Consider the following 25,536-nt stretch of genomic DNA (forward strand, 5'->3'; position numbering starts at 1 on the left):
TTTTGGTTGGGGCATTTAATCCATTCACGTTTAAGGTAATTATCGATATGTATGTTCCTATGACCATTTTCTTAATTGTTTTGGGTTTGTTTTTGTAGGTCCTTTTCTTCTCTTGTGTTTCCCACTTAGAGAAGTTCCTTTAGCATTTGTTGTAGAGCTGGTTTGGTGGTGCTGAATTCTCGTAGCTTTTGCTTGTCTGTAAAGCTTTTGATTTCTCCATCAAATCTAAATGAGATCCTTGCTGGGTAGAGTAATCTTGGTTGTAGGTTCTTCCCTTTCATCACTTTAAGTATATCATGCCACTCCCTTCTGGCTTGCAGAGTTTCTGCTGAGAAATCAGCTGTTAACCTTATGGGGGTTCCCTTGTATGTTATTTGTCGTTTTTCCCTTGCTGCTTTCAATAATTTTTCCTTGTCTTTAATTTTTGCCACTTTGATTACTATGTGTCTCGGCGTGTTTCTCCTTGGGTTTATTCTGTATGGGACTCTCTGCACTTCCTGGACTTGGGTGGCTATTTCCTTTCCCATGTTAGGGAAGTTTTCGATTATAATCTCTTCAAATATTTTCTCTGGTCCTTTCTCTCTCTCTTCTCCTTCTGGGACCCCTATAATGCGAATGTTGTTGCGTTTAATGTTGTCCCAGAGGTCTCTTAGGCTGTCTTCATTTCTTTTTATTCTTTTTTCTTTAGTCTGTTCCGCAGCAGTGAATTCCACCATTCTGTCTTCCAGGTCACTTATCCGTTCTTCTGCCTCAGTTATTCTGCTATTGATTCCTTCTAGTGTAGTTTTCATTTCAGTTATTGTATTGGTCATCTCTGTTTGTTTGTTCTTTAATTCTTCTAGGTCTTTGTTAATCATTTCTTGCATCTTCTCAATCTTTGCCTCCATTCTTATTCCGAGGTCCTGGATCATCTTCACTATCATTATTCTGAATTCTTTTTCTGGAAGGTTGCCTATCTCCACTTCATTTAGTTGTTTTTCTGGGGTTTTTTCTTGTTCCTTCATCTGGTACATAGCCCTCTGCCTTTTCATCTTCTCTGTCTTTCTGTAACTGTGGTTTTTGGTCCACAGGCTGCAGGATTGTAGTTTTTCTTGCTTCTGTTGTCTGCCCTCTGGTGGTTGAGGCTATCTAAGAGGCTTGATGGGAGGCTCTGGTGGTGGGTAGAGCTGACTGTTGCTGTGGCGGTCAGAGCTCAGTAAAACCTTAATCCACTTGACTGTTGATGGGTGGGGCTGGGTTCCCTCCCTGTTGCTGTGGCGATCAGAGCCCAGTAAAACCTTAATCCACTTGACTGTTGATGGGTGGGGCTGGGTTCCCTCCCTGTTGGTTGTTTTGCCTGAGGCAACCCAACACTGGAGCCTACCCGTGCTCTTTGGTGGGGTTAATGGCAGACTCTGGGAGGGCTCACGCCAAGGAGAACTTCCCAGGACCTCTGCTGCCAGTGTCCTTATCCCCACGGTGAAACAGAGCCACCACTCGCCTCTGCAGGAGACCCCCCAACACCAGCAGGTACGTCTGGTTCAGTCTCCCCCAGGGTCACTGCTCCTTCCCCTGGGTCCCGATGCACACATTACTTTGTGTGTGCCCTCCAAGAGTGGGGTCTCTGTTTCCCCCAGTCCTGTCACAGTCCTGCAATCAATTCCCACTAGACTTCAAAGTCTGATTCTCTAGGAATTCCTCCTCCCTTTGCCGGACCCCCAGGTTGGGAAGCCTGAGGTGGGGCTCAGAACCTTCACTCCAGTGGGTGGACTTCTGTGGTATAAGTGTTCGCCAGTCTGTGAGTCACCCACCCAGCAGTTATGGGATTTGATTTTACTCTGATTGCGCCCCTCCTACCGTCTCACTGTGGCTTCTCCTCTGTCCTTGGACGTGGGGTGTCCTCCTTGGTGAAGTCCAGGGTCTTCCTGTCAATGATTGTCCAGCAGCCAGTTGTGATTCTGGTGCTCTCGCAAGAGGGAGTGAGAGCACGTCCTTCTACTCCGCCATCTGCAGGTGCTTATCTTAATGTGACAGGAAAGTGATGGTACATCTAATCTAACCTATAGAATTCACTTTAGGTAGAAAGATTGTTACAACTAGAATCTGTTACATTTGGGCATTGGATTACTCAGGCCTTGATTTACTTTGACTCCACTTGAAGATAGTACATTTAACACTGGAGGGTATCTGCTCTCTGGCTGATAAGCTCTTAAGATTATAAAGCTTTTCTCTACATAGTATGAGTGGGAGTTATTTTTTGAGCACCTACTTAAATCCTTGATAGTATACAAAGCGCTTCATATATATTATCACTTTCTCTACACAACTCTGTAAGGAAGGCACATTTCCTCTGTTATACATGAGAAAATTGAGCCTGGTACCTTGTGGTAGATCACATGACCTAGAGGTGGAAGAAGTTTCTAATCTAAGTTTACCTAGATCTTACCATGACAATGCGCAGCTTCCTACAGTTGACCCTTGAACAACATAGTTTTAAATTGTGTGGGTCCATCACAGATGAACTTCTCGCCCACCTGGCGAGAGGGATTTAATTTTAAAGGGAGGAGGAGTGAGGCTAATGATGGGGAGGCACATGCATTAGTCTACCAGGCAAGGGGCAGGGCTTTTTCGAGGGAGTGGGGTGCCACCCCCTTTTTGTCCTGTTTTGGTTCTTAATGTACAGTTCTGGCATGGGTAGGTGTGTCGTTTAATATGCTAATGTAGTAAAATCAACATAGAATGAAAAACAAATTGTGCGGGTCCACTTATACGCAAATTTTTAAAAAAAAATACTACAGTACTACACAATCCACTGTTGGTTGAATCCACGGATGCTGTAACCACAGAAAACATAGACTATAAAGTTATATGCGGATCTTCGACTGTGAGGGGGAGTTGGCACCCCAGCCCCTGTGTTGATCAAGGGTCAACTGTATATACATTTTTGTGAAACTTAAAGAAAACTAAAGTATAGTTTATGATAGAGAATATGCAAACATCTCAAACTTTCATGTTTCATGCTGTAAACTAAGATAAGTGATGGTTTTAAAGACAGTCTATTTAAATTAAGATTTGCAACATATTTTTAATTCTTATGCCCCTTAAAAAAATATTTGCAACCAAACTGAATGAAATATATGGTATAGATTGGACTTTGTGCCCCCTCCATCCCTCAGTCAAAATAAGAAAGGGATCATTTTACTTACAATTTCCCTTATTTAATGTATAATGATCCACAAAGTTGTACATAACTGTTCCCCTTTTCCTACCATTGCTGTCTAGCTTGCCCCTATTAAGTGAGTTATTATGTAAAGATTTTAAACTTTAAGAGAATTTCTAGGTCCTTCAGTGGACAAAAGAAAGAATGTGTAAAAATGTAGAAGCTGTTCTCTGACCGGTGGCCAGGCAGGCCTGCGTTACCTGCCCGGCGATCCTCTGCCCTAACATATTTTCTTCCACGTGACCTGCACTTTTTCACAAAAATGCACACACCAGGGACCACTTGGACTAACAGGCATCCTTTTAAAAAGATTCCTGGATGGTGATCATCTTTTATCTTGCTTCTGAGGATTGAATAGTCTCTAAGCCTGTGTCCTACCTGAGCAGATGTTGTGCACAGGCTAAATGTTAATCATCATGCCTGTCTGTGGGCAGTTTAGCTCAAGATCAGGAAGGCTGTCTGGGAAGCAGGTGGGTGGGTTCTAAAAATCTTAACTAAGTGGTCTGCAGAAAGCTCAGAGAACAGTTATGAGGCAAAGCTACAAAGGACTGAGAATCTCTTGAGAATCTTAGCATGAATCCTTTAGACTACGAGGTATAGAAGCAGAGGGAAATTTCAATGGCCTGCTATGATCTTTAGCACATTGTTCTTCCTGAAGAGGTCATCTTGACCTTTGTGTATCACATGCGTGTCATCTTCCTGCCTTGAGAGAGGGAAAACGTTTATAAAATATCCACCTACTTTTTTCAGTTAGGTTGAATATAAAGGAGTTGCATAGATCTGTAGGAATATTGCCAAGAAGGCTAAATTTCTATGAGCATATCCAGCCCTGGAACTGAGGAGTGGAGAAAAGAAATCATTGCTGCCTCCTTTCATGTCTACAAATAGCCTTTTGCTCTAAAAGTAGATGGAATGGGTGGAGCTGGGTGGGGAAGAGAAGAAAGAAGCAGCAGAGGAAGAATAATAATTGTCAAATGAACTGAAGCTTCTGAAAATTAATGAGAGCAAAAAAAACTTTTGTAGTTTAGTTTGGAAGTGTTGGGTCTGCTCCTAGACTCAGCTGGTCTGATGATAACAGAGAAGAGAGATTGGAGGTGTGTGGATCCTCTCTTGCTTCTGTCTCTTCTTTCAAGGAAAGTTATGTTCAAACTGGAAAGGGGACAACAACATAGTTAAGAGTTGTTGGTCCTCACTGAGGGGGTGGGATTTAAGACAACACCTAGTTGATTTAAATGGGTCATCCAATATCCTTGATTCTAGACATTATAATGATGCTTTTTTATATCAGCATTAATAATACATATGTATATATATAGTTAATATGGTAGGGTATTTCCCTCTGAAAAACTTTTATTAAATAACTGGCTTATTAGCCCCTGGATCATATCTTCGAATAGGGGAAATAAGGTTTTTCTCTTCAGGGAAATTGTATCTCAGATCACCAAGGACGTTTGTCAATTGTTGAACTGAAGAATTATAGTAAAAAATGCTACAAGTCTGGAAGTTGTGGAAAAAGGTACTAATAGACTGGAAATGAGCAAATGTGGTTTGTACTTCGAAAGGGATGAGAAGGTGGGTTCCACAGACTGTACGTGAGGTTGGTATTGATTCTTGGCGTTACTCTAGAGCTGGGGTCAGCAAAGTTTTTCTGCAAAGGACCAGATAGTGAATATTTTTGGCTTTGTGGGCCATATAGTCTCTGCCACAATTGCTCAGTTCTGCCATCATAACATGAAAACAGCCAAAACAGTTTGTAAACAAATGAACATGGCTGTTTTCCGATAAAACTTATGTACAGAAGTACAGATTTAGCCCACAGGTGGTAGTTTGAAAACGTCTGCTCTAGAATAAATTGTTAAATAGGGTTTTTTCGTGAGTAAATAGGGAACTGGTGAGAACTGGGAACTAATCTGGGTTCTTTGAGAATAGATCAGGCTTGGGAAGTTCTTTATCATTTTTCAGCCGAGTTACTGTTACACAAGATCAAAAGTATAGTTTATTTCGATGTCATGAGGCCTTTGGCAGAATGTTTCAAAAGAAGCTTTGTAGAAGATGAAAAAATGTGAAGCACTGCAGTTAGGTGCCTGCTGTCTTTTAACTGATAGAAAGCACTGGCAGCTGACAGTATAAGTGAGCAAGCAGCAAATGAATGCTACCAGGACAATTTAATAGTATGATTTCCTTAAAATGTTGTATATATTAGCTTTCAAGGTAAGAAGGCCTGCAAACATGATATAGTAATATATTGTGATGGTATGCCAATTTGTATGATGGAATTTCATATATCAAAACCATACTATATTTCTCAAAGAGCAACATAATTTCTTGCTGCTCCATTACTGAAAAAAGTTTATGAACCACAAGTAGTGACCTACTCACTACAGTACTCTCTCCTTGGCCCTGAAAAGTTCTGCATTTTTAACCAATAAAATTAAGCATATAATGGCAAATTAAATTTTTGATGACTCAAACCTCATCTTCATACTAGGTTCTTAATAACTAACAAGCGTACAGTTGGAACATTCATAAGTTAAAGACCATCTCTCCTGGGCTCAATATTTAAAACTTTTCAGACAACACAGTGTAAAGTAAGCCCTTCGTGTCCTGCAGTGTTTCAGCAACTTCCATATTTTGGATTCACCAACAATTTCTTAAGTCAGCACAAAGCCAAAAATTCCTCAGGACCGTAAGTTTTTTGTTTTTTGTTTTTTTTTGTCAGGAGGAAATTATTATTAGAATGATGAAAAATACCAAATCCATAAATCACTAAATGTGTGTACATAAATATATACGTCATTGTATTTTTTTTCACTTTTTTTTTTTTTAATTTTATTTATTTATTTATTTATTTATTTGGCTGTTGGGTCTTCCTTTCTGTGAGAGGGCTTTCTCCAGTTGCAGCGAGCGGGGGCCACTCTTCATCGCGGTGCGTGGGCCTCTCACTATCGCGGCCTCTCCTGTTGCGGAGCACAGGCTCCAGATGCGCAGGCTCAGTAGTTGTGACTCACGGGCCCAGCTGCTCTGCGGCATGTGAGATCCTCCCAGACCAGGGCTCGAACCCGTGTCCCCTGCATTGGCAGGCAGATTCTCAACCACTGCGCCACCAGAGAAGCCCTCACATTTTTTTTTTATTCAAACAGAAAGTCACAAAAATTAAAATCATCCTCATCAGTTCACTCAGTCCCATGTAATACATTTTTTTTCATCTTGATGTTTTGTTAGCACTTTTATGAATTCATCAGTTTTCCATTAGATTTCTGAAAATGCTAATTCATTCAGTTCAGTGGTACAGTCAGTTACCAGAAACCTGTACTTGTCACAGTCTTTTCCATGAATTCCTTGAAGATGAAACCCTTTTATAGGAACATTTTTGCAAAAGCATCAGAGTACACCCAGAACTGTCTGTAAATGACAAAAGACTTAAAAATGACCACGGTTAAAGATTTGATGAAAGTTCATAATAATGCAATTGACAAGGAAATTTAGTTATTTCTGAGATATACATTTTAAAGTAATAACTAGAATTATGACATTATACCAGAACATATAAGATTTTTAGGAATCTCATGTAATGTCTGAAACATTTATATTAACATATTTCCATACAAATAACCCAAAGAAAGGTTAGTATTAGTTTTGGGGTTTTTTTTTGAATTTTTGAATTTTATTTATTTTTTTATACAGCAGGTTCTTATTACTCATCAATTTTATACACATCAGTGTATACATGTCAATCCCAATCGCCCAATTCAGCACACCACCATCCCCACCCCACCATGGCTTTCCCCCCTTGGAGTCCATACATTTGTTCTCTACATCTGTGTCTCAACTTCTGCCCTGCAAACCGGTTCATCTGTACCATTTTTCTAGGTTCCACATACATGCGTTAATATATGATATTTGTTTTTCTCTTTCTGACTTACTTCACTCTGTATGACAGTCTCTAGATCCATCCACGTCTCAAAAAATGACTCAATTTCGTTCCTTTTTATGGCTGAGTAATATTCCATTGTATATATGTACCACATCTTCTTTATCCATTCGTCTGTCGGTGGGCATTTAGGTTGCTTCCATAACCTGGCTATTGTAAATACTGCTGCAATGAACATTGGGGTGCATGTGTCTTTTTGAGTTATAGTTTCCCCTGGGTATATGCCCAGTAGTGGGATTGCTGGATCATATGGTAATTCTATTTTTAGTTTTTTAAGGAACATCCATACTGTTCTCCATAGTGGCTGTATCAATCTACATTCCCGCCAACAGTGCAAGAGGGTTCGCTTTTCTCCACACCCTCTCCAGCATTTGTTGTTTGTAGATTTTCTGATGATGCCCATTCTAACTGGTGTGAGGTGATACCTCATTGTAGTTTTGATTTGCATTTCTCTAATAATTAGTTATGTTGAGCAGCTTTTCATGTGCTTCTTGGCCATCTGTATGTCTTCTTTGGAGAAGTGTCTATTTAGGTCTTCTGCCCATTTTTGGATTGGGTTGTTTGTTTCTTTAATACTGAGCTGCGTGAGCTGTTTATATATTTTAGAGATTAATCCTTTGTCCGTTGATTCATTTGCAAATATTTTCTGCCATTCTGAGGGTTGTCTTTTCGTCTTGTTTATGGTTTCCTTTGCTGTGCAAAAGCTTTAAAGTTTCATTAGGTCCCATTTGTTTATTTTTGTTTTTATTTCCATTACTCTAGGAGGTGGGTCAAAAAAGATCTTGCTGTGATTTATGTCAAAGAGTGTTCTTCCTGTGTTTTCTTCTAAGAGTTTTAGAGTGTCTGGTCTTACATTTAGGTCTCAAATCCATTTTGAGTTTATTTTTGTGTATGGTGTTAGGGAGTGTTCTAATTTCATTCTTTTCCATGTAGCTGTCCAGTTTTCCCAGCACCACTTATTGAAGAGACTGTCTTTTCTCCATTTTATATCCCTGCCTCCTTTGTCATAGATTAGTTGACCATAGGTGCGTGGGTTTATCTCTGGGCTTTCTATCCTGTTCCATTGATCTATGTTTCTGTTTTTGTGCCAGTACCATATTGTCTTGATTACTGTAGCTTTGTAGTATAGTCTGAAGTCACGGAGTCTGATTCCTCCAGCTCCGTTTTTTTCCCTCAAGACTGCTTTGGCTATTCGGGGTCTTTTGTGTCTCCATACAAATTTTAAGATGATTTGTTCTAGCTCCGTAAAAAATGCCATTGGTAATTTGATAGGGATTGCATTGAATCTGTAGATTGCTTTGGGTAGTATACTCATTTTCACAATGTTGATTCTTCCAATCCAAGAACATGGTATATCTCTCCATCTGTTGGTATCATCTTTAATTTCTTTCATCAGTGTCTTATAGTTTTCTGCATACAGCTCTTTTGTCTCCCTAGGTAGGTTTATTCCTAGGTATTTTATTCTTTTTGTTGCAATGGTAAATGGGAGTGTTTCCATAATTTCTCTTTCAGATTTTTCATCATTAGTGTATAGGAATGCAAGAGATTTCTGTGCATTAATTTTGTAACCTGCAACTTTACCATATTCATTAATTAGCTCTAGCAGTTTTCTGGTGGCAGTTTTAGGATTCTCTATGTATAGTATCATGTCATCCGCAAACAGTGACAGTTTTACTTCTTCTTTTCCAATTTGTATTCCTTTTATTTCTTTTTCTTCTCTGATTGCCGTGGCTAGGACTTCCAGAACTATGTTGAATAATAGTGTTGAGAGTGGACATCCTTGTCTTGTTCCTGATCTTAGAGGAAATGCTTTCAGTTTTTCACCATTGAGAATGATGTTTGCTGTGCGTTTGTCATATATGGCCTTTATTATGTTGAGGTAGGTTCCCTCTATGCCCACTTTCTGGAGAGTTTTTATCATAAATGGGTGTTGAATTTTGTCAAAAGCTTTTTCTGCATCTATGAGATGATCATATGGTTTTTCTTCTTCAATTTGTTAATATGGTGTATCACATTGATTTGCATATATTGAAGAATCCTTGCATCCCTGGGATAAATCCCACTTGATCGTGGTGTATGATCCTTTTAATGTGTTGTTGGATTCTGTTTGCTAGAATTTTGTTGAGGATTTTTGCATCTATATTCATCAGTGATATTGGTCTGTAATTTTCCCTTTTTTTTGTAGTATCTTTGTCTGGTTTTGGTATCAGGGTGTGGTGGCCTCATAGAGTGAGTTTGCAAGTGTTCCTTCCTCTGCAATTTTTTGGAAGAGTTTGAGAAGGATGGGTCTTAGCTTTTCTCTAAATGTTTGGTAGAATTCACCTGTGAAGCCATCTGGTCCTGGACTTTTGTTTGTTGGAAGATTTTTAAACACAGTTTCAATTTCATTACTTGTGATTGGTCTGTTCATATTTTCTATTTCTTCCTGGTTCAATCTTGGAAGGTTATACCTTTCTAAGAATTTGTCCATTTCTTCCAGGTTGTCCATTTTGTTGGCATAGAGTTGCTTATAGTAGTCTCTTAGGATGCTTCGTATTTCTGCCGTGTCTGTTGTAACTTCTCCATTTTCATGTCTAATTTTATTGATTTGAGTCTTCTCCCTCTTCTTTTTTTTTTTTTTTTTTTTTGGCTGAGTTGGGTCTTTGTTGCTGCGCGCGGGCTTTCTGTAGTTGCAGCGAGCAGGGGCCACTCTTCACTGCAGTGCACGGGCCTCTCATTGCGGTGGCTTCTCTTGTTGTGGAGCATGGGCTCTAGGCATGCGGGCTTCAATAGTTGAGGCTCACGGGCTCCAGAGCACAGGCTCAGCCGTTGCAGCACATGGGTTCAGTTGCTCCGCGGCATGTGGGATCTTCCTGGACCAGGGCTCGAGCCCGTGTCCCCTGCATTGGCAGGTGGATTCTTAACCGCTGTGCCACAAGGGAAGCCCTCCCTCTTTTTCTTGATGAGTCTGGCTAATGGTTTATCAATTTTGTTTATCTTCTCAAAGAACCAACTTTTAATTTTATTGATCTTTGCTGTTGTTTTCTTTGTTTCTATTTCATTTATTTCTGCTCTGATCTTTATGATTTCTTTCCTTCTGCTAACTTTGAGGGCTTGTTTTTGTTCTTCTTTCTCTGGTTCCTTTAGGTGTAAGGTTAGATTGTTTCTTTGATATTTTTCTTGTTTCTTGAGGTAGGCTTGTATAGATATAAACTTCCCTCTTAGAACTGCTTTTGCTGCATCCCATAGGTTTTGGATTGTCGTGTTTTCATTGTCATTTGTCTCTAGGTATTTTTTGATTTCCTCTTTGATTTCTTCAGTGATCTCTTGGTTATTTAGTAACGTATTGTTTAGCCTCCATGTGTTTGTCTTTCTTACGTTTTTTTCCCTGTAATTCATTTCTAATCCCATAGCATTGTGGTCAGAAAAGATGCTTGCTATGATTTCAGTTTTTTTTAATTTACTGAGGCTTGATTTGTGACCCAAGATGTGATCTATCCTGGAGAATGTTCCGTGCGCACTTGAGAAGAAAGTGAAATCTGCTTTTTTTGGATGGAATGTCCTATAAATATCAATTAAATCTATCTGGTCTGTTGTGTCATTTAAGGCTTGTGTGTCCTTATTAATTTTCTGTTTGGATGATCTGTCCATTGGTGTAAGTGAGGTGTGAAAGTCCCCCACTATTATTGTGTTACTGTCGATTTCTTCTTTTACAGCTCTTAGCAGTTGCCTTATGTATTGAGGTGCTCCTATGTTGGGTGCATATATATTTATAATTGTTATATCTTCTTCTTGGATTGATCCCTTGATCATTATGTAGTGTCCTTCCTTGTCTCTTGTAACATTCTTTATTTTAAAGTCTATTTTGTCTGATATGAGTATTGCTACTCCAGCTTTCTTTTGATTTCCATTTGCATGGAATATCTTTTTCCATCCCCTCACTTTCAGTCTGTATGTGTCCCTAGGTCTGAAGTGGATCTCTTGTAGACAGCATATATATGGGTCTTGTTTCTGTATCCATTCAGCAAGCCTGTGTCTTTTGGTTGGAGCATTTAATCCATTCACGTTTAGGGTAATTATCGATATGTATGTTCCTATTACCATTTTCTTAATTTTGGGGGGTTTGCTTTTGTAGGTCCTTTTCTTCTCGTGTGTTTCCCACTTAGAGAAGTTCCTTTAGCATTTGTTGTAAAGCTGGTTTGGTGGTGCTGAATTCTCTTAGCTTTTGCTTGTCTGTAAAGCTTTTGATTTCTCCATAGAATCTGAATGAGATCCTTGCCGGGTTGAGTAATCTTGGTTATAGGTTCTTCCCTTTCATTACTTTAAGTATATCATGCCACTCCCTTTAGACTTGTAGAGTTTCTGCTGAGAAATCAGCTGTTTACCTTATGGGAGTTCCCTTGTATGTTATTTGTCGTTTTTCCCTTGCTGCTTTCAATAATTTTTCTTTGTCTTTAATTTTTGCCAATTTGATTACTATGTGTCTCAGCGTATTTCTCCTTGGGTTTATCCTGTATGGGACTCGCTGCGCTTCCTGGACTTGGGTGGCTATTTCCTTTCCCATGTTAGGGAAGTTTTCGACTATAATCTCTTCAAATATTTTCTCTGGTCCTTTCTCTCTCTCTCTTCTCCTTCCGGCACCCCTATAATGTGAATGTTGTTCCGTTTAATGTTGTCCCAGAGGTCTCTTAGGCTGTCTTCATTTCTTTTCATTCTTTTATCTTTATTTTATTCTGCAGCAGTGAATTCCACCATTCTGTCTTCCAGGTCACTTATCCGTTCTTCTGCCTCAGTTATTCTGCTATTGATTCCTTCTAGTGTAGTTTTCATTTCAGTTATTGTATTGTTCATCTCTGTTTGTTTGTTCCTTAATTCTTCTAAGTATTTGTTCAACATTTCTTGCATCTTCTTGATTTTTCCTCCATTCTTTTTCCGAGGTCCTGGATCATCTTCACTATCATTATTCTGTATTGTTTTTCTGGAAGGTTGCCTATCTCCACTTCTTTTAGTTGTTTTTCTGGGGTTTTATCTTGTTCCTTCATCTGGTGCATAGCCCTCTGCCTTTTCATCTTGTCTATCTTTCTGTGAATGTGGTTTTTGTTCCACAGGCTACAGGATTATAGTTCTTCTTGCTTCTGCTGTCTGCCCTCTGGTGGATGAGGCTATTTAAGAGGCTTGTGTAAGTTTCCTGATGGGAGGGACTAGTGGTGGGTAGAGCTGACTGTTGCTCTGGTGGGCAGAGCTCAGTAAAACTTTAATCCTCTTGACTGTTGATGGGTGGGGCTGGGTTCCTTCCCTCTTGGTTAGGACCATAAGTTTTAGTTACAAAGTCCTTATACTTTCCCTTCTAAGACTCAGACATATTTCATGTTATGTTACTTATTCACATTTCCCAGAAAATGCCAATGCTGTTCTAGAATGCAATGTAAAAAAGAAGGAAAAAAGTCAGAGTGGTCAAAGAAAACATGGGGCAGCAGAAGCAGGTGTGACTTAATAAAAGTATGTCAGCTGGGGAGTCAGTACTACAAGGGACAGAAAATCAACTCAGTCTGGCCTAAAAAAGAGCAAGAGTGAGAAGGGGGTGGGGGAGAGAGGAGAAGGGAGAGATTCTTAGCAATTTATTAGCTTCAATAACTAAGAAGTCCAGAATCTGGCTAGTTCCTAATCATGCAAACATTGTCACCCAGTGCGAGTACCTGTTTTTCTCTCTGTTCTGACTTCCATTATGTTGGCAAAACAGCCATGGCAATTCGTACCCTCACACCTTGCTGTCCAGAAAAATGAGAGAGCTGCTTTGTCAGGAGCACCTATGGAAGAGACAGGAAACTTCTTCCCCCCCCCCCCCCCGGAAGCCCCAGGGAACATCTTTTACTTTCATAGGCTCTGATTAGTTTATGTACCAATCCCTGAATCAGAGTCGCTGTAGGTAGAACATGTTGATTGGCTTACATCAACCAAGGCCCACCCCAAGAGCTGGAGGTAGTGTCAGTCTCACTCAGACTCCAAGAGAATGGGGAAGGTCTGTTTTCTTAAAGGGGATTTAGGATCCTGCCCCAGGAGGGAGGAGTATAAGATCGGCAACAAACAGCAGTCTATTGCAAGAACTATGAGATAAGACAGCATAGAAGAAAGTACCAAGGAGGAGGTGTTCCAGATAAAGCAGCACAGCAGTCTGATGCCTTTATGTGTGTGTGTGTGTGTGTGTGTGTGTGTGTGTGTGTGTGTGTGTGTAGCTTTTAAAGGATCACTAAAGTGGTAATAATGCATCACTGATATGCAAGGTAATGAACCCAAGATATCTAGGAAAGTTTAAATTGTGGTTTGATTTACTAATACATGGAAGAAGTTAATGGATATTGGAAAAGTTTATGTGTGTTTTAATAAATATCAATGTTTTTAAAGGACCTAAACTAGGCCAAATGAGAAGCTCTCGTTACCACATCAGGTTTTTTTTTAATGTCTCATATATCCTTGTGCTTAATCTAAATCTGTACCTCACCAAAGCCATGGGTTTAACTGTGAAATATTTTTACAAGCTATGCTTTAACTATGTTTGGTTTAAATCTTAAAGATTACATTTACTGATGAAAAATTGTTTTTGCTTTTGTCCAGAATGCATACACAGCCACAGCTATCAACAGCACCAACTTCTGCACCTCAGCGAAGGATGCCTTTGTCATTCTCGTGGAGAATGCTTTGCGAGTAGCTGCCATCAACACAGTGGGGGATTTCATGTTATTCCTAGGCAAGGTAATAAGACCAAGTATATTATCTGAGACAGACAGTAAATTTTTGCATATGCATATAGTTGCTCTTTAATTTCAAAAATATATGTAGCTCACAAAAAAACTAAAAGTCACATAATATAAAGCAAGCACTTACAAAACCCTTAATATGGGTCAGGCACTGTTCTAAGTACTTTTCATGTATTGTGCTCATTTAATCCTCATAATAAGTTTGTAAAGGAAGTACTATTATTATCTTCATGTTACAGATGGGGAAACTGAGGCACAGAGCAGTTAAGTAATTTGCCCATTACATATTTTGAATTAAGAAAGAGTCCGTGTAGTGGTTAGGGGCAGTGCATCTGCAGCCTGACTGCCTGGATTTGAATCCTGGCCTGACTAGCTGTGTGACCTGAGGCAGGGTATATAACCACTCTGTGCCTCAGTTTGTCCATTTGTGAAATTGAGGTAATAATAGTGCCAAACCCCTAGAACTGTGAGAGTTAGACTGATTAATACGTGTAGGGTACCTAAGATAGTGCTTGACACATTGCAAGTTCTTGATGAATATTAGCAGTCATCGTTACTATATATAAACCCCTTAAAATAGAGCTGTTAGGGAATGAGACCTAACTGTCCTCAAAAGTGTTTTTCTATTCTGTGCTATTAAAATCTGCAAAATATTAGATAACATAATAATTAAGGACTCACTTTATCTTTGTATCTATATTTCAAACCATAAAATACTCAGAAAATTTGAAAAATTGAGTTAAGAAAACGGCACCACCACTATAACCTAATAACTTATTTTTATATTCCCTCCCAGTGTTTTTTCACAGGCTTATATTTCTATAGTATAACAATCCTAGTATACATAGCTATTTGTTCTGCTATTTTCACTTCATATTCTATCTATACATTTTTTGTATTACTTTGGTAATCTTCATAATTACTCATTATCATGATGGCCACTATTCCATCAAATGCTGTTCCCTTACTGCTGAACACTTAAGTTACTCCAACCACTGTGCCTTTAAAATGTTTTTGAAAGGGAATTAAATATTTGATGTAGAAAGGCATTGATTAGCACTGTGTAATGTAGTTTTAAGTTCTCAGGCAATTGTCATCTAAAAAGAATTATAAAACCATACAGATAGTTATTTTGAAAATTTGTAATTAAACGTACATTATGACTCCTGGATTTGTTTTTGTCACGTTTTAACAGTAAGAGGAAATTTTTTATAGTAAAAATTGAATGAGTTAATTCATGTTAACGAATGAGTACAGGTCTGACCCTGTCACTAACCATTGCTATTATTTATGTTCTATGTGACTAACTCAGGAAGGCTTCAGATTTTTTGTTCATTTTTTATGTATTTATAATTGACCCCTACTGCTAAGAAAGATATGAAGCAACTTAAAATAAAAACATATATATATGCAGAGCAATTAAAATAAAAGAGAAATAAGAAGACATATAAAGAATAACGGAGAAAATTATACCAAGTGGCAACATTTGATCACGATGATGATTTTAGTAACTCTGATTGAGACACTTTCTGGGTACCAGGTACTGAGGGCAGTGCTTTATGTGAAGTGTTATATTTGGTCCTCCCCTGTAAGGAGACCTACTACTATTATCTTCATTTTACAGCAAAGGAAACCAAAGTTTAGAGAGCTAAGTAGGTTGTCCAAATTTAGAAAACTCGAATGTGGCAGAGCTGGAGTTCAGACTCAGATCTGTCTGACTTCAAAGTTTTTAATCACTATGTGCTATAATTGCCTCAACTGACATTAATTTTGTCCCTGGGCCTTTTTTTTTTTTTTCCCCTAAAGCCTTTTGATTCTGATGATGGTAAACTACTGGAGATAATTCTAAATACAGCATTACTTATAGTAGTGACTAATTTTAAACAATCTATTGCCTAACAATAAAGGTTGGAAATAATAATCAACAGACTATTCACCTCTTAAACCCTGTTTTTTTATTTTATTTTTTTAACTTTTTAAATTTTTTTTGGCCACGCCGTGTGGCTTGTAGGATCTTAGTTTCCCAACCAGGGATTGAACCCGGGCCCATGGCAGTGAAAGCGCCAAGTCCTAACCACTGGACCACCAAGGAATTCCCTAAACCATGTTTTTTATTGAGTTTATAATGTGATAATGTGTATAATAAGTGGAAAAGCTGAGTAAAACTACTAGACCATCACAGAACCATTTAAAAATGTGTGTAAAAATGTGCATAAGAAAGAGAAAGAAAATTAATATCTCAAAATGTTTTTAATAACGATTGCTTTGGGATATTGAAAATATGAGTGATTCCAAACACCTCTCCCCAGTTTATCATATAATGGTTAAGTTTCTATGATATGATAGAAACTTTGATAAAGTTGATAAACTTTATGATATGATAAAGTTTCTATATTAAGTATGCATTTCTCTTATAATGGAAAAATATATACATGATAAAATACAGTGTTTTAAAATTGGCTTTGAGTTTTTCAGCAAGCTAATGACCTGTCAAATTTTTTTCTTTAGGTTTATCATAACCTTTTAGTCATTCAACAAATATTTATAGAGTGCCTACTGGTAATGTACTAGGGGCTATTCTGGGTGCTGCTTATATACTAGTCAATAAAGAGAATTTAAAATCTGGTAGAAAAGGAAGTTTTGTATCCCTTTTTTCACTTCGTGTTATATTATGAGCATGTCTCATTTTATTAAAAATGGGTATATAGTTGTTGTATCATTTATTTAACAAAGCCTCCGATGTTTTTTTGTTTTTTTTTTACAGTTGAACTTTTCTCAATTTTTTACTATTATAAAGTGAAACTTTTGTATACCAGTTCTTGCCCACATTAATACTTATTTCCTGAGGCCAGAATCCTAGAAGTGGAGTTAATGAGTTCAAATACATAATAGGATTTTTGATACGTATTTCCAAGTTGCTTTCCAGAAAAATAAAATTTTGAATAACATAATATTTCTAATGTTGTAAAAAAAGACTTTTAAAACCATAAAAGGTAAACACTTTTTAAACTGAGAAATCAAAAAAGGAGAAAGATAAGAGGAAAAAAAAACTTCTGGGTTTCCAACATACTAAGATAAATTCTTGTTTTCCTTTTCCAAAAATATAGTTCTGATCACAGGATACAATAAATCTTTTAAAGAGTTTCTTTCATTACAATTAATGAAATTAATGTCTACTAGTATGCAGAAATAGTTTTTGATCAGATAGTTCAACTAGGTAGATCATAATAAACATTATGAAAGTGTCAGGAACAAACTACTAGTACATGGAACAACTTGGATGAATCTTGAGGGAATTATGCTGAGTGAAAAATGCCAATCCCAGAAGATTAAGTGCTGTATGATTCCATTTATATAACATTCTTGAAATGACAATATTTTATCAATAGAAATGGAGACCATATATGTGGTTACCCAGTTAGTGATAGGGGAGGGGGGAAGTAGGGATATCTATAAAAGGTTAAAGCGAAGGATGCTTGTGGTGATGGAAATGTTCTGTATCTTTGTCGTATCAGTACGAATATCTGGGTTGTGACTTTGTACTATAATTTTGCAAGGTGTTACCATTGAAGGGAACTGGGTAATGGGTACATGGAATCGTTCTGTTACTTTTTATAACTGCATGTGAATTCATAATATCTCAAAATTTAAAATTTACTTTTCAAAACCTTGATTTTAGAAAGAAAACAAAAGACAGTGTCATGTATTCCATTTCTATGAAGCCCCAATGATTTTATGGAATGGTAAATTAGATTTGGAAGAGACCTTAGCTCCTCTAGTTTAGTGGCTTGTGACCTATGATCACTGGCCTACAGGGTCCTCAAAGATTAAGAATAGTGATTTAGAAGCTTTTTAAATATTTTTAAGTCTAATAGATATTGCATTTTAAGTCTAATAAATATTGCATACTGCATATTTATTGCCAATAAAACTATACCAAAAAAATCCCCCAAGTCTTGTTTCTTTGCTTCTGTTTGAAATTATTTTACCTCTATTTGATAATACTTTTTATGACAATTAGATGTTCTAGCTGATAATTTAATCTGGCTTCAATTATTTAAAAAATATGAGTTATTTGTTGATGCTATTTTGTTGGTAAACAAAATCTTTCAAAACATGGGTTCCATGGGGGAAAAGGGCATCATAAATGCAAGATTTATGATGACAAAAAAAAAAGAAAGAAGCTAAGTTTGCCAGTCACTATGTTAAATGCTTTCAGAATGCTTATTTTAACAATTACGAGATGTATGTCCTATTGTGTCTCTCTTAAAGATGGAAAAATAGTCTCAGAAAAGTTAAGTGAACTTGCTTAGAGTCACAAAACTAAAAAGGTCTAACTCTGATTCAGTCCTACATCTTTCTGACTCCAAAACCAGCATCCTTTTCTTCCTGCTTCTCACATCCTACTCTGTGTATGAATCTCTTCTACTGCATCACAAATAATTTATCCTTTATAACAAGAGTGTCTAAACCTTTAAAATCAAACATCCTATTACCAAAAAATAATTTGAGCACATTTCCCCAATATATTTACATTTATTTATTAATGACATATGTATAGCTTTCACTAATATATGCTTTATAAAGTGTAAAATTTTAAATGTATGAGAAATACAGATAGAAGTCCCAGGTGATTCTCTTGAACCTTCTCTTGGCTATGTGTACTCTACCATGGAGATCAGTGATATAGAGCAGTACTCCTTATAGGCTGTGGACTTTCTAAGAGTCACCCGGGGGTTCTTTTAAAGTGAATATTGCTGAGCTTCATATTAAATCCAACCAGTCAGATTCTCTGGGGGCAGGACCCAGGAATCTGCATTATTCACAAACTCCCCAAGGGATTTCCAGCCCCTCTAATAGTTTGAGAACCACTAATGTATCTTCTGCTTGAATGAGTGCATGATACCCTTTCCTTATATTGGGGAGTAATTATTACATTTCTTTGACTTTTTAAGGTAAATGTCACTAGTTTTTGAAGTTGGTTCTCATGTGACAGTGTTCTACCTTAACAGTTTTTGTCTCAGCATCTACTTGTCTGAGCCACATCTTCTGCCTATAATTGACTTTAACATTTCAAATGTGGTTTAACTTTTAGTGGCATAGAGAGTGTAAAGCAGCTGAGTTCCCCCATAGGGTGGATGTAAAAACATTGAAGAAGAGTATAAGAAATAACTCATCCTAAAATTGAAACAGAAGAGTGGAAAAAAAATGGACCTAATTAGCTATTTGTGGACATCACCCCAGAAAATAAGTCACTGTGAGAGAAGATTCATAGGTATATTGCCACAAAAAATGATGGGAGGGGAGCAGACCCAGATTTGCTCCCTAAAATCATCTGAGAGAGGGATCAATTTATAGCTTAACCAATATATCCTCTGATGCATTAAAATTCCTGGTTAAGATAATGGTGAGTGAGAGATGTTTTGGTGTTGATAAATAGTGGGGGAAAGGCAAAAGAAGAATTCTCAGTCTGCCTGTCCTCAGCACTGGGCAAGGAAAGGCTGCTGTGGTTCTAGAGAACTCTTTCTTTTCCTTTGTTATTTAAAGCTTGATGCTAGGCCAGGTGAAGGGCTGGGGAAGAGTGTGGCTAGGATTCAGTGTAATCTGTTACGGTGATATATCAGTATCCAAGTATTTGCTGAATTTTTACCTGGAAAGAGTACTGGTGTTGGCATCATAAGACCATTTTTTGAATGGTATCTGCTCTTTATTCTACTCTGTGGCCTTGGGCAGATCAGCTAGCCCCTCTAAGCATGTTTCCCAATCTATAAAATGAGGGTGATAATGTTTGCCATAAGCCATTCATAGAGTTATTGAAAAACTGAAATAAAAAGTATTAAAAGGAACACAGAAAATTTAAAGTGCTGCATGTACAGTGTTGAAGCATCAGAGTAGGTGGTTCTTGACAGTAAGCAAATGGCTATTTCTTTTCTTTTTACAGCATGAGTGTGTTTGGCAACCTCTTTCTCCAAAATAGTCCAAATCAACACTTCATGGCAAATCATATTAAATTTAGCACATATTCTATGTGAAATAAAATATGAAACAAAGAAAAAGCTCTTAGAGATGTTCGTTGCAGCATTATTTATATCTGAAAACAATATGTTTCCAAGTGTAGGAAAATGGTTAAATAAATTTTAAATCACCCATAAAATGTAAATATATAGCTGAATACATACTTATGAAACATTTATGATATATAAATATTAATGAAGAGCTTTTAATGATATGTTTATATAATACTATTTCATATATGTAAAAATGCTTAGAAAAAATACATAGCAATACCCTGCAATGTCAATAATTTTCTTCTGAGTGCTAACAGTGTGTATAATTTTTTTTCTAATATATGTATACATTTACCTTAAAAATTGCCACAGATGCTAAATAAGTGAAGTCTTAGGAAACAAGCATAACATTTGGAAAACCTGATTATTTTTAGTGTCAACAAGGATGATATTTATGTTATATGATATACATGTATATGGGTATTTATGGATTATGCTTTCTAATGTGAGGTGGCATGGACTCATGCAACCATCATTTATAAATGGTAAAGTCTGCAAATGATGAAGAAATCGTGGTTTTCTGCAGGAGATTATTAAATGTGATCTTTGTTCTCTCTGCTTCAGGTGCTGATAGTCTGCAGCACAGGTTTGGCTGGGATTATGCTGCTCAACTACCAGCAAGATTACACAGTATGGGTGCTGCCTCTGATCATCGTCTGCCTCTTTGCTTTCCTAGTCGCTCATTGCTTCCTGTCCATTTACGAAATGGTAGTGGATGTATTATTCTTGTGTTTTGCCATTGATACAAAATACAATGATGGGAGTCCAGGCAGAGAATTTTATATGGATAAAGTGCTGATGGTAAGTACCTCAAATGCCCTCTACTGCTTTAAGGATAAAAATACTAATATAAATATTTTGTAGACCATTCTCTGTATTTAGTTCCCATTATATGAAACTGAGTAATTCAGAATTAAACCTTCAGCACCCGTGAATGAGGTTAGTCTTGGGGAAATCAGGGAAGAGGATCCTCTTGCATGGACAAGACCATTTCAAATCTACCTAGCTAGAGCAGTTTCCCATTAATAGTCCTGAGTTCACACTATTCCATACTGCTCTCTCCATCTCTCCAGTTAGATACACTTGAATAGACTTTTTTAGCCCTTGAACTGGAACATTGGACAGCTGGTGTTCTAAATGCCTTTTCCTGAATCAGAGCTCAAAGACAAAAAGTTTTATTTCCCAGGTTGTAGTGCCTATCTGTATTTCTCCATCCACCACCTTTCCAAGTACTATTGCTGTCAGCCCTGTTAAAACTCATTATCCTAAGTATGCCAGGCCAAACTGAAGGAGTTTTGTAATGAATACAGATTATCAGACCCATGACTGGTAGATGGTATTGTTTTCCATTAGTCAAGATCTGAACCTTTACACAGATATTATATTCAGATTCTTTATAGTTACATAGCCTCTGCAGCCTCCCTATATTAGAACCTCAATTACATTTTTTAAAAAATTTAGAAACCATTCTAAAATGGTTTAAATACTAGTATCAATGTCAAATGCTGCCCAATTAAAGATGTGTTTTAATAAAGCTGTAAAATATCCCTATCTCAAGAATGGATAATATTTAAGATTAAACATTAGACCTTGAAATAACAAACCATCTTCCAGAAACATGGTTTATCCAGTTAAATCTAAAATAAATGTATTAATAAATAAGTTAGATTCTTTTTTTCTTTTTTCAATCTCGAAAATTCCAAGTGATTCAACTGACCTATTTGGTACTCATTATCTCTTTTACTAAGAACATCACCAGCTACATTTTGGACATTTTCATAATCTCAATTATAATCCTAACTGATTATTTTCATAATGGAATTTGACCTAGAAGCATCGCATCTCTCTTGTGATTAAGGCATTTAGGAGGAGAGGTTTGTTTTTGTTTTTTAAGCCGCTGAAGAAAAGCAGAGTAAAAAATATAGTTTTTATTATTTTAGTTTTCTCTATAAGAATGATGAGATATTGAACGAGGAAGTGCTACATAAACTTTGACAGGATAGAAATGTTTCCTTCAGGGCATAATCCCATTTTAACTACTTCTATCCACTGGTTCTGGTTGTTACTCCCTGTCTTCCTGCTTTATGGAGTAATTTCAAGGCCAGATAGACTTTTTTTTTCAAGTAGCTTATTTATGGCTTGGTAAAAACAGTATACTATACTTAGTAGTATCAATGCTTTCTTTTACCTCCTAGGGTTATTTTAAAGAGGAGGCTTATAGAGTAAAATGTTGTTGCTTTTCCATTTAACCTTGATATGGAGAAAGTAACACAACAAATAAAACAATATTCTAAGTGTGGAAAAATAGTCTTTTCTAAAAAACGAAAGGTATTTTCTCTTTCACATAGAACTAACATCTCTTTGAGCCTAAGTGAGATTGTCACAAGGAATCGTGGGAAAAAAGGTTTTATATCAACAGATTGCATCCCCACAAATTTAGCTGTTCTCGTGTGTGGTACCAAATATTACTTATTGCTATGTTTTTAGGCCATCCATTTACCATTACTGAGTCAAAAATGTAAATATTCTTTAGAAATCATCTACCAACTGAAGTCTGAAAGGACCTAAGAATTTATGTAATTTGGTCCCTGTTTTGCAGGAGTTTGTGGAAAACAGTAGGAAAGCAATGAAAGAAGCTGGTAAGGGAGGTGTTGCAGATGCCAGAGAGCTGAAACCGATGGTAGGTGGAGATGAGGAGGTGGCCGCCCTCCAAGAATTTCACTTTCACTTCCTCTCTCTCTCTCTCTTCACTGACTGCACTTCTTCCGGAGAAGCTTTTGTGATCTGTGTCACGCAGGACGTGCTGCTCTTTCTGTTTGTGTGTTTACCCATCACTTGGATGGCAGAATTCTTGTCACAACTGAGACCACCTTCTGTAAAAGTAAGCTGAAAGGAACAGTGTTCGTGGCGGGGCAGGGGATATTTTTGTCCCTGAGGTGAACTTGCAGTTTCCATTTTTTTCTTTTTAACTGTCAGTGTTTAGTTTTCATGGGACTGAACATTTGGTTGTGCACTTGAACTGACGGTTTGATACTTATTTTAGAAGTGATGATAGCAATTCCTTTCAACTTGCTGAAATTCATATTCCCCCCTTCTTTTAATATTGGTTTGTTTATGTTGCTGTCTTTTCCCCTTTGCTGACTTTTTCTTCTGTTGCCTGGATTGTACTTTCTTTGTTTCTTAAGCTATTTTTCAGTAGCAAACAAGGCTATTTCCATCAACACCCACATTCCCACTCAATAAGACAATCTGGTCTTCTCCAGCCTCAGCTTAATTGTGAGAAAGATAAATTACCTCTGGTCAGTGATATATATAACCACTCTCCTTTCATTTGAAAAAAGCAACTTAAAGTTAACCAGTGTAAGAAAATCCTGAGTAGCTTTTCCCATATACACTTTCACCACTGCATAACGACAGATGTCTTTAGCTATATTAGTCTAATTACTGCTTGTATTACAAGTGTATTATTCTTAAATAGCATGTTTATTTCAGAATATTATATAATTGCCTACATCCTTAAACACTTAATTTTAAAACAATGTGCCTTCTATTTGCATATAATGTCCAAAAAAAGGAGAGGTGAGGACTCTCTTTTCTTTCTCCTTTATACTTTAATAAATGGTTTGATTTATAGGTGTCCAACTTAAGAAATATGTAGTATAAAACAAGCCCATTTAAGTATGTAAGAATAAAGGAAATGGCTTCATTGTGGGGGTGGGGGGATGGTATATGTACATGCAAAATAACTGCATATTCAACCTACATTAAAGCCTCAACAGAATGTTTGGATATAAACTCTTGTCTGTAACCCCGTCCAGTGCCTGTTTTGGTGTTGCTCTTAATAGCATTGATGATGATAAAGTCAAAACTTCAATGTTTATTTTCCCAAGGCACAGATCATTCTAATCATAAGTAAGAGCATGTAGAATGGCCATGTAACTCTTATTTTTAAGTGTGCATCAGACAGAACTGGATGAACAGGGAGGGGGCGCTAATCACCAATCCCTCCTGTCAGGTTCCTTGCCTCCCTACCCTTTCTTTCTGCATCCCTCTTACTTCATGTGGGCTGAGGGGGACCACAGTGAAAATTCTGCCAACCCTAAGATAGCCTGGAAAAATGAGGAAGGTTTCCTTCTTGCCACTGCTTGGTTGTCCTAATTGTTCAGAAAATAAGGTTTCAAACCTAAAACTTTTAAAAGACATATAAAATCTTAAAATGTAAACCACCCTTCCCCCCCTTTCCTGTCTTTCCAGTGGTTGAAGCGTACATTAAATCACTCTTCAGCAACAAGCATTTAAAGAAAGGGAGAAATAATTAGAGGTTTAGGACTAGCTACTTCGACCATGAATTGGCATGTATTTCTGTATTATTCTTGAGGGAAAGATAGCTGAATTGTGGTAGACCAGAATGCAAATATACCTTCTCTTACCTAAACCTCTGATTCATAGGTATTAATAGTAGGAGAATTGCCTAGGTTATGTGGCATTCTATCAGAAGCCAAAAATGTAGAAATGTTTTCCCCCTAATATTACTTTCAGCTTTAAATTAATGTCCCTTAAATCAAACACCGCATTAAAATCTTCATTCCACTTTTACTTTTACTTTATGTTGTTCGTTGCTTGCAGATTAATGGCAAAGCCCTCTGCCGTGTCCCAAAATACATCTTCTATGTGCATTGTTTTTCTGGTGCTTTGGACATTGTAGCATTTGATCTCTAAGAATGACATTTTAAGTGGTTCAGAAAGTCCCCATGAGAGATGTGTGAATTGTTGCTCACAGGATAGTTAAATCTTTCAAGCATATCAGTACCTCTAAATCTGCTCTCTTTTGAAGTATGCATGGTAAGAGTTGACCCGTAATACCACCACCATCTTGTGTGTGTCCCTAAAGAAGTACCTGAGAAACTCCCTCCTAAAGTTTGGGGATTAGTAGAATTTACGATTGCTTATTTGTATTTGCTTGGTTTAATTCACATGTTATTCCCATAGATGAAAGTTCTGTTAACAGAGCGTCATAACTATTTTGCTGCATCTGTAGAAACACTGCTGTTGGAGTTCACTGTCTGTCTCCTTAATGGGATAGTTTAATATGGGTTTTTTTTAAGTCTATAAAATAATGTTCAGAAAAATGAGGTTTAAATTTTTACTTTTGACAGGACATCACTAAACTAAACATAAGTACTTCCAGTTTTCCTCTTAGACTTTTTTTTTTGAGAGAGCCTCACTAGTTAAGGAAACTTTGAAGGTTTGTAAGGTCTTTCTATAAATCTTTGAAAATTATTTTAGAAAATTTACCAAATGTGATGTAGAGGTTTAAGAAAGAGACATCTGGCCATCTGCTCGCTATCATACAGGAAAAACTTAGAGAAAATGGAGGAAAAAACCTGGGCACTATAGCAACATAGACTAGAGATGAATTCTCTGCATATCTCAAAGATGACCCAGAGGGAAGTGTGACTTTCAACAGTCACAGGAATTTCAGCCCCTGGAATTTAGGTTTGGGGGAGAAGGATTCTCAATCCATTTTGCTTTATTGCTGTTTGTGACCATCTGTGTATCTGTAACATCATTCATGATCTCCTTTTAATGGTAATTGTCTAAGAT

The 25,536-nt window shown here is 37.2% G+C and overlaps 1 protein-coding gene across 3 annotated transcripts in view; it reads left to right on the forward strand.

Annotated features, from left to right (window-relative positions):
- Window positions 1-25,536, forward strand: part of SLC44A1 (solute carrier family 44 member 1) — a 221,398-nt gene that overhangs the window by 133,098 nt on the left and 62,764 nt on the right. For 2 of the 3 annotated variants that reach the window (XM_057548467.1, XM_057548466.1), the window contains exons 13-15: window positions 13,722-13,859; window positions 20,497-20,733; window positions 22,532-22,612. In XM_057548467.1, coding sequence (XP_057404450.1) covers window positions 13,722-13,859; window positions 20,497-20,733; window positions 22,532-22,612 — 456 coding nt within the window. Of the gene's footprint in view, window positions 1-13,721; window positions 13,860-20,496; window positions 20,734-22,531; window positions 25,533-25,536 lie in introns of those variants that run through there. The other variant, XM_057548469.1, reaches the window with a different exon arrangement.

This window comes from Balaenoptera acutorostrata, chromosome 6 (assembly GCF_949987535.1).
Source record: "Balaenoptera acutorostrata chromosome 6, mBalAcu1.1, whole genome shotgun sequence".
Classification (NCBI taxonomy): Eukaryota; Metazoa; Chordata; class Mammalia; order Artiodactyla; family Balaenopteridae; genus Balaenoptera; species Balaenoptera acutorostrata.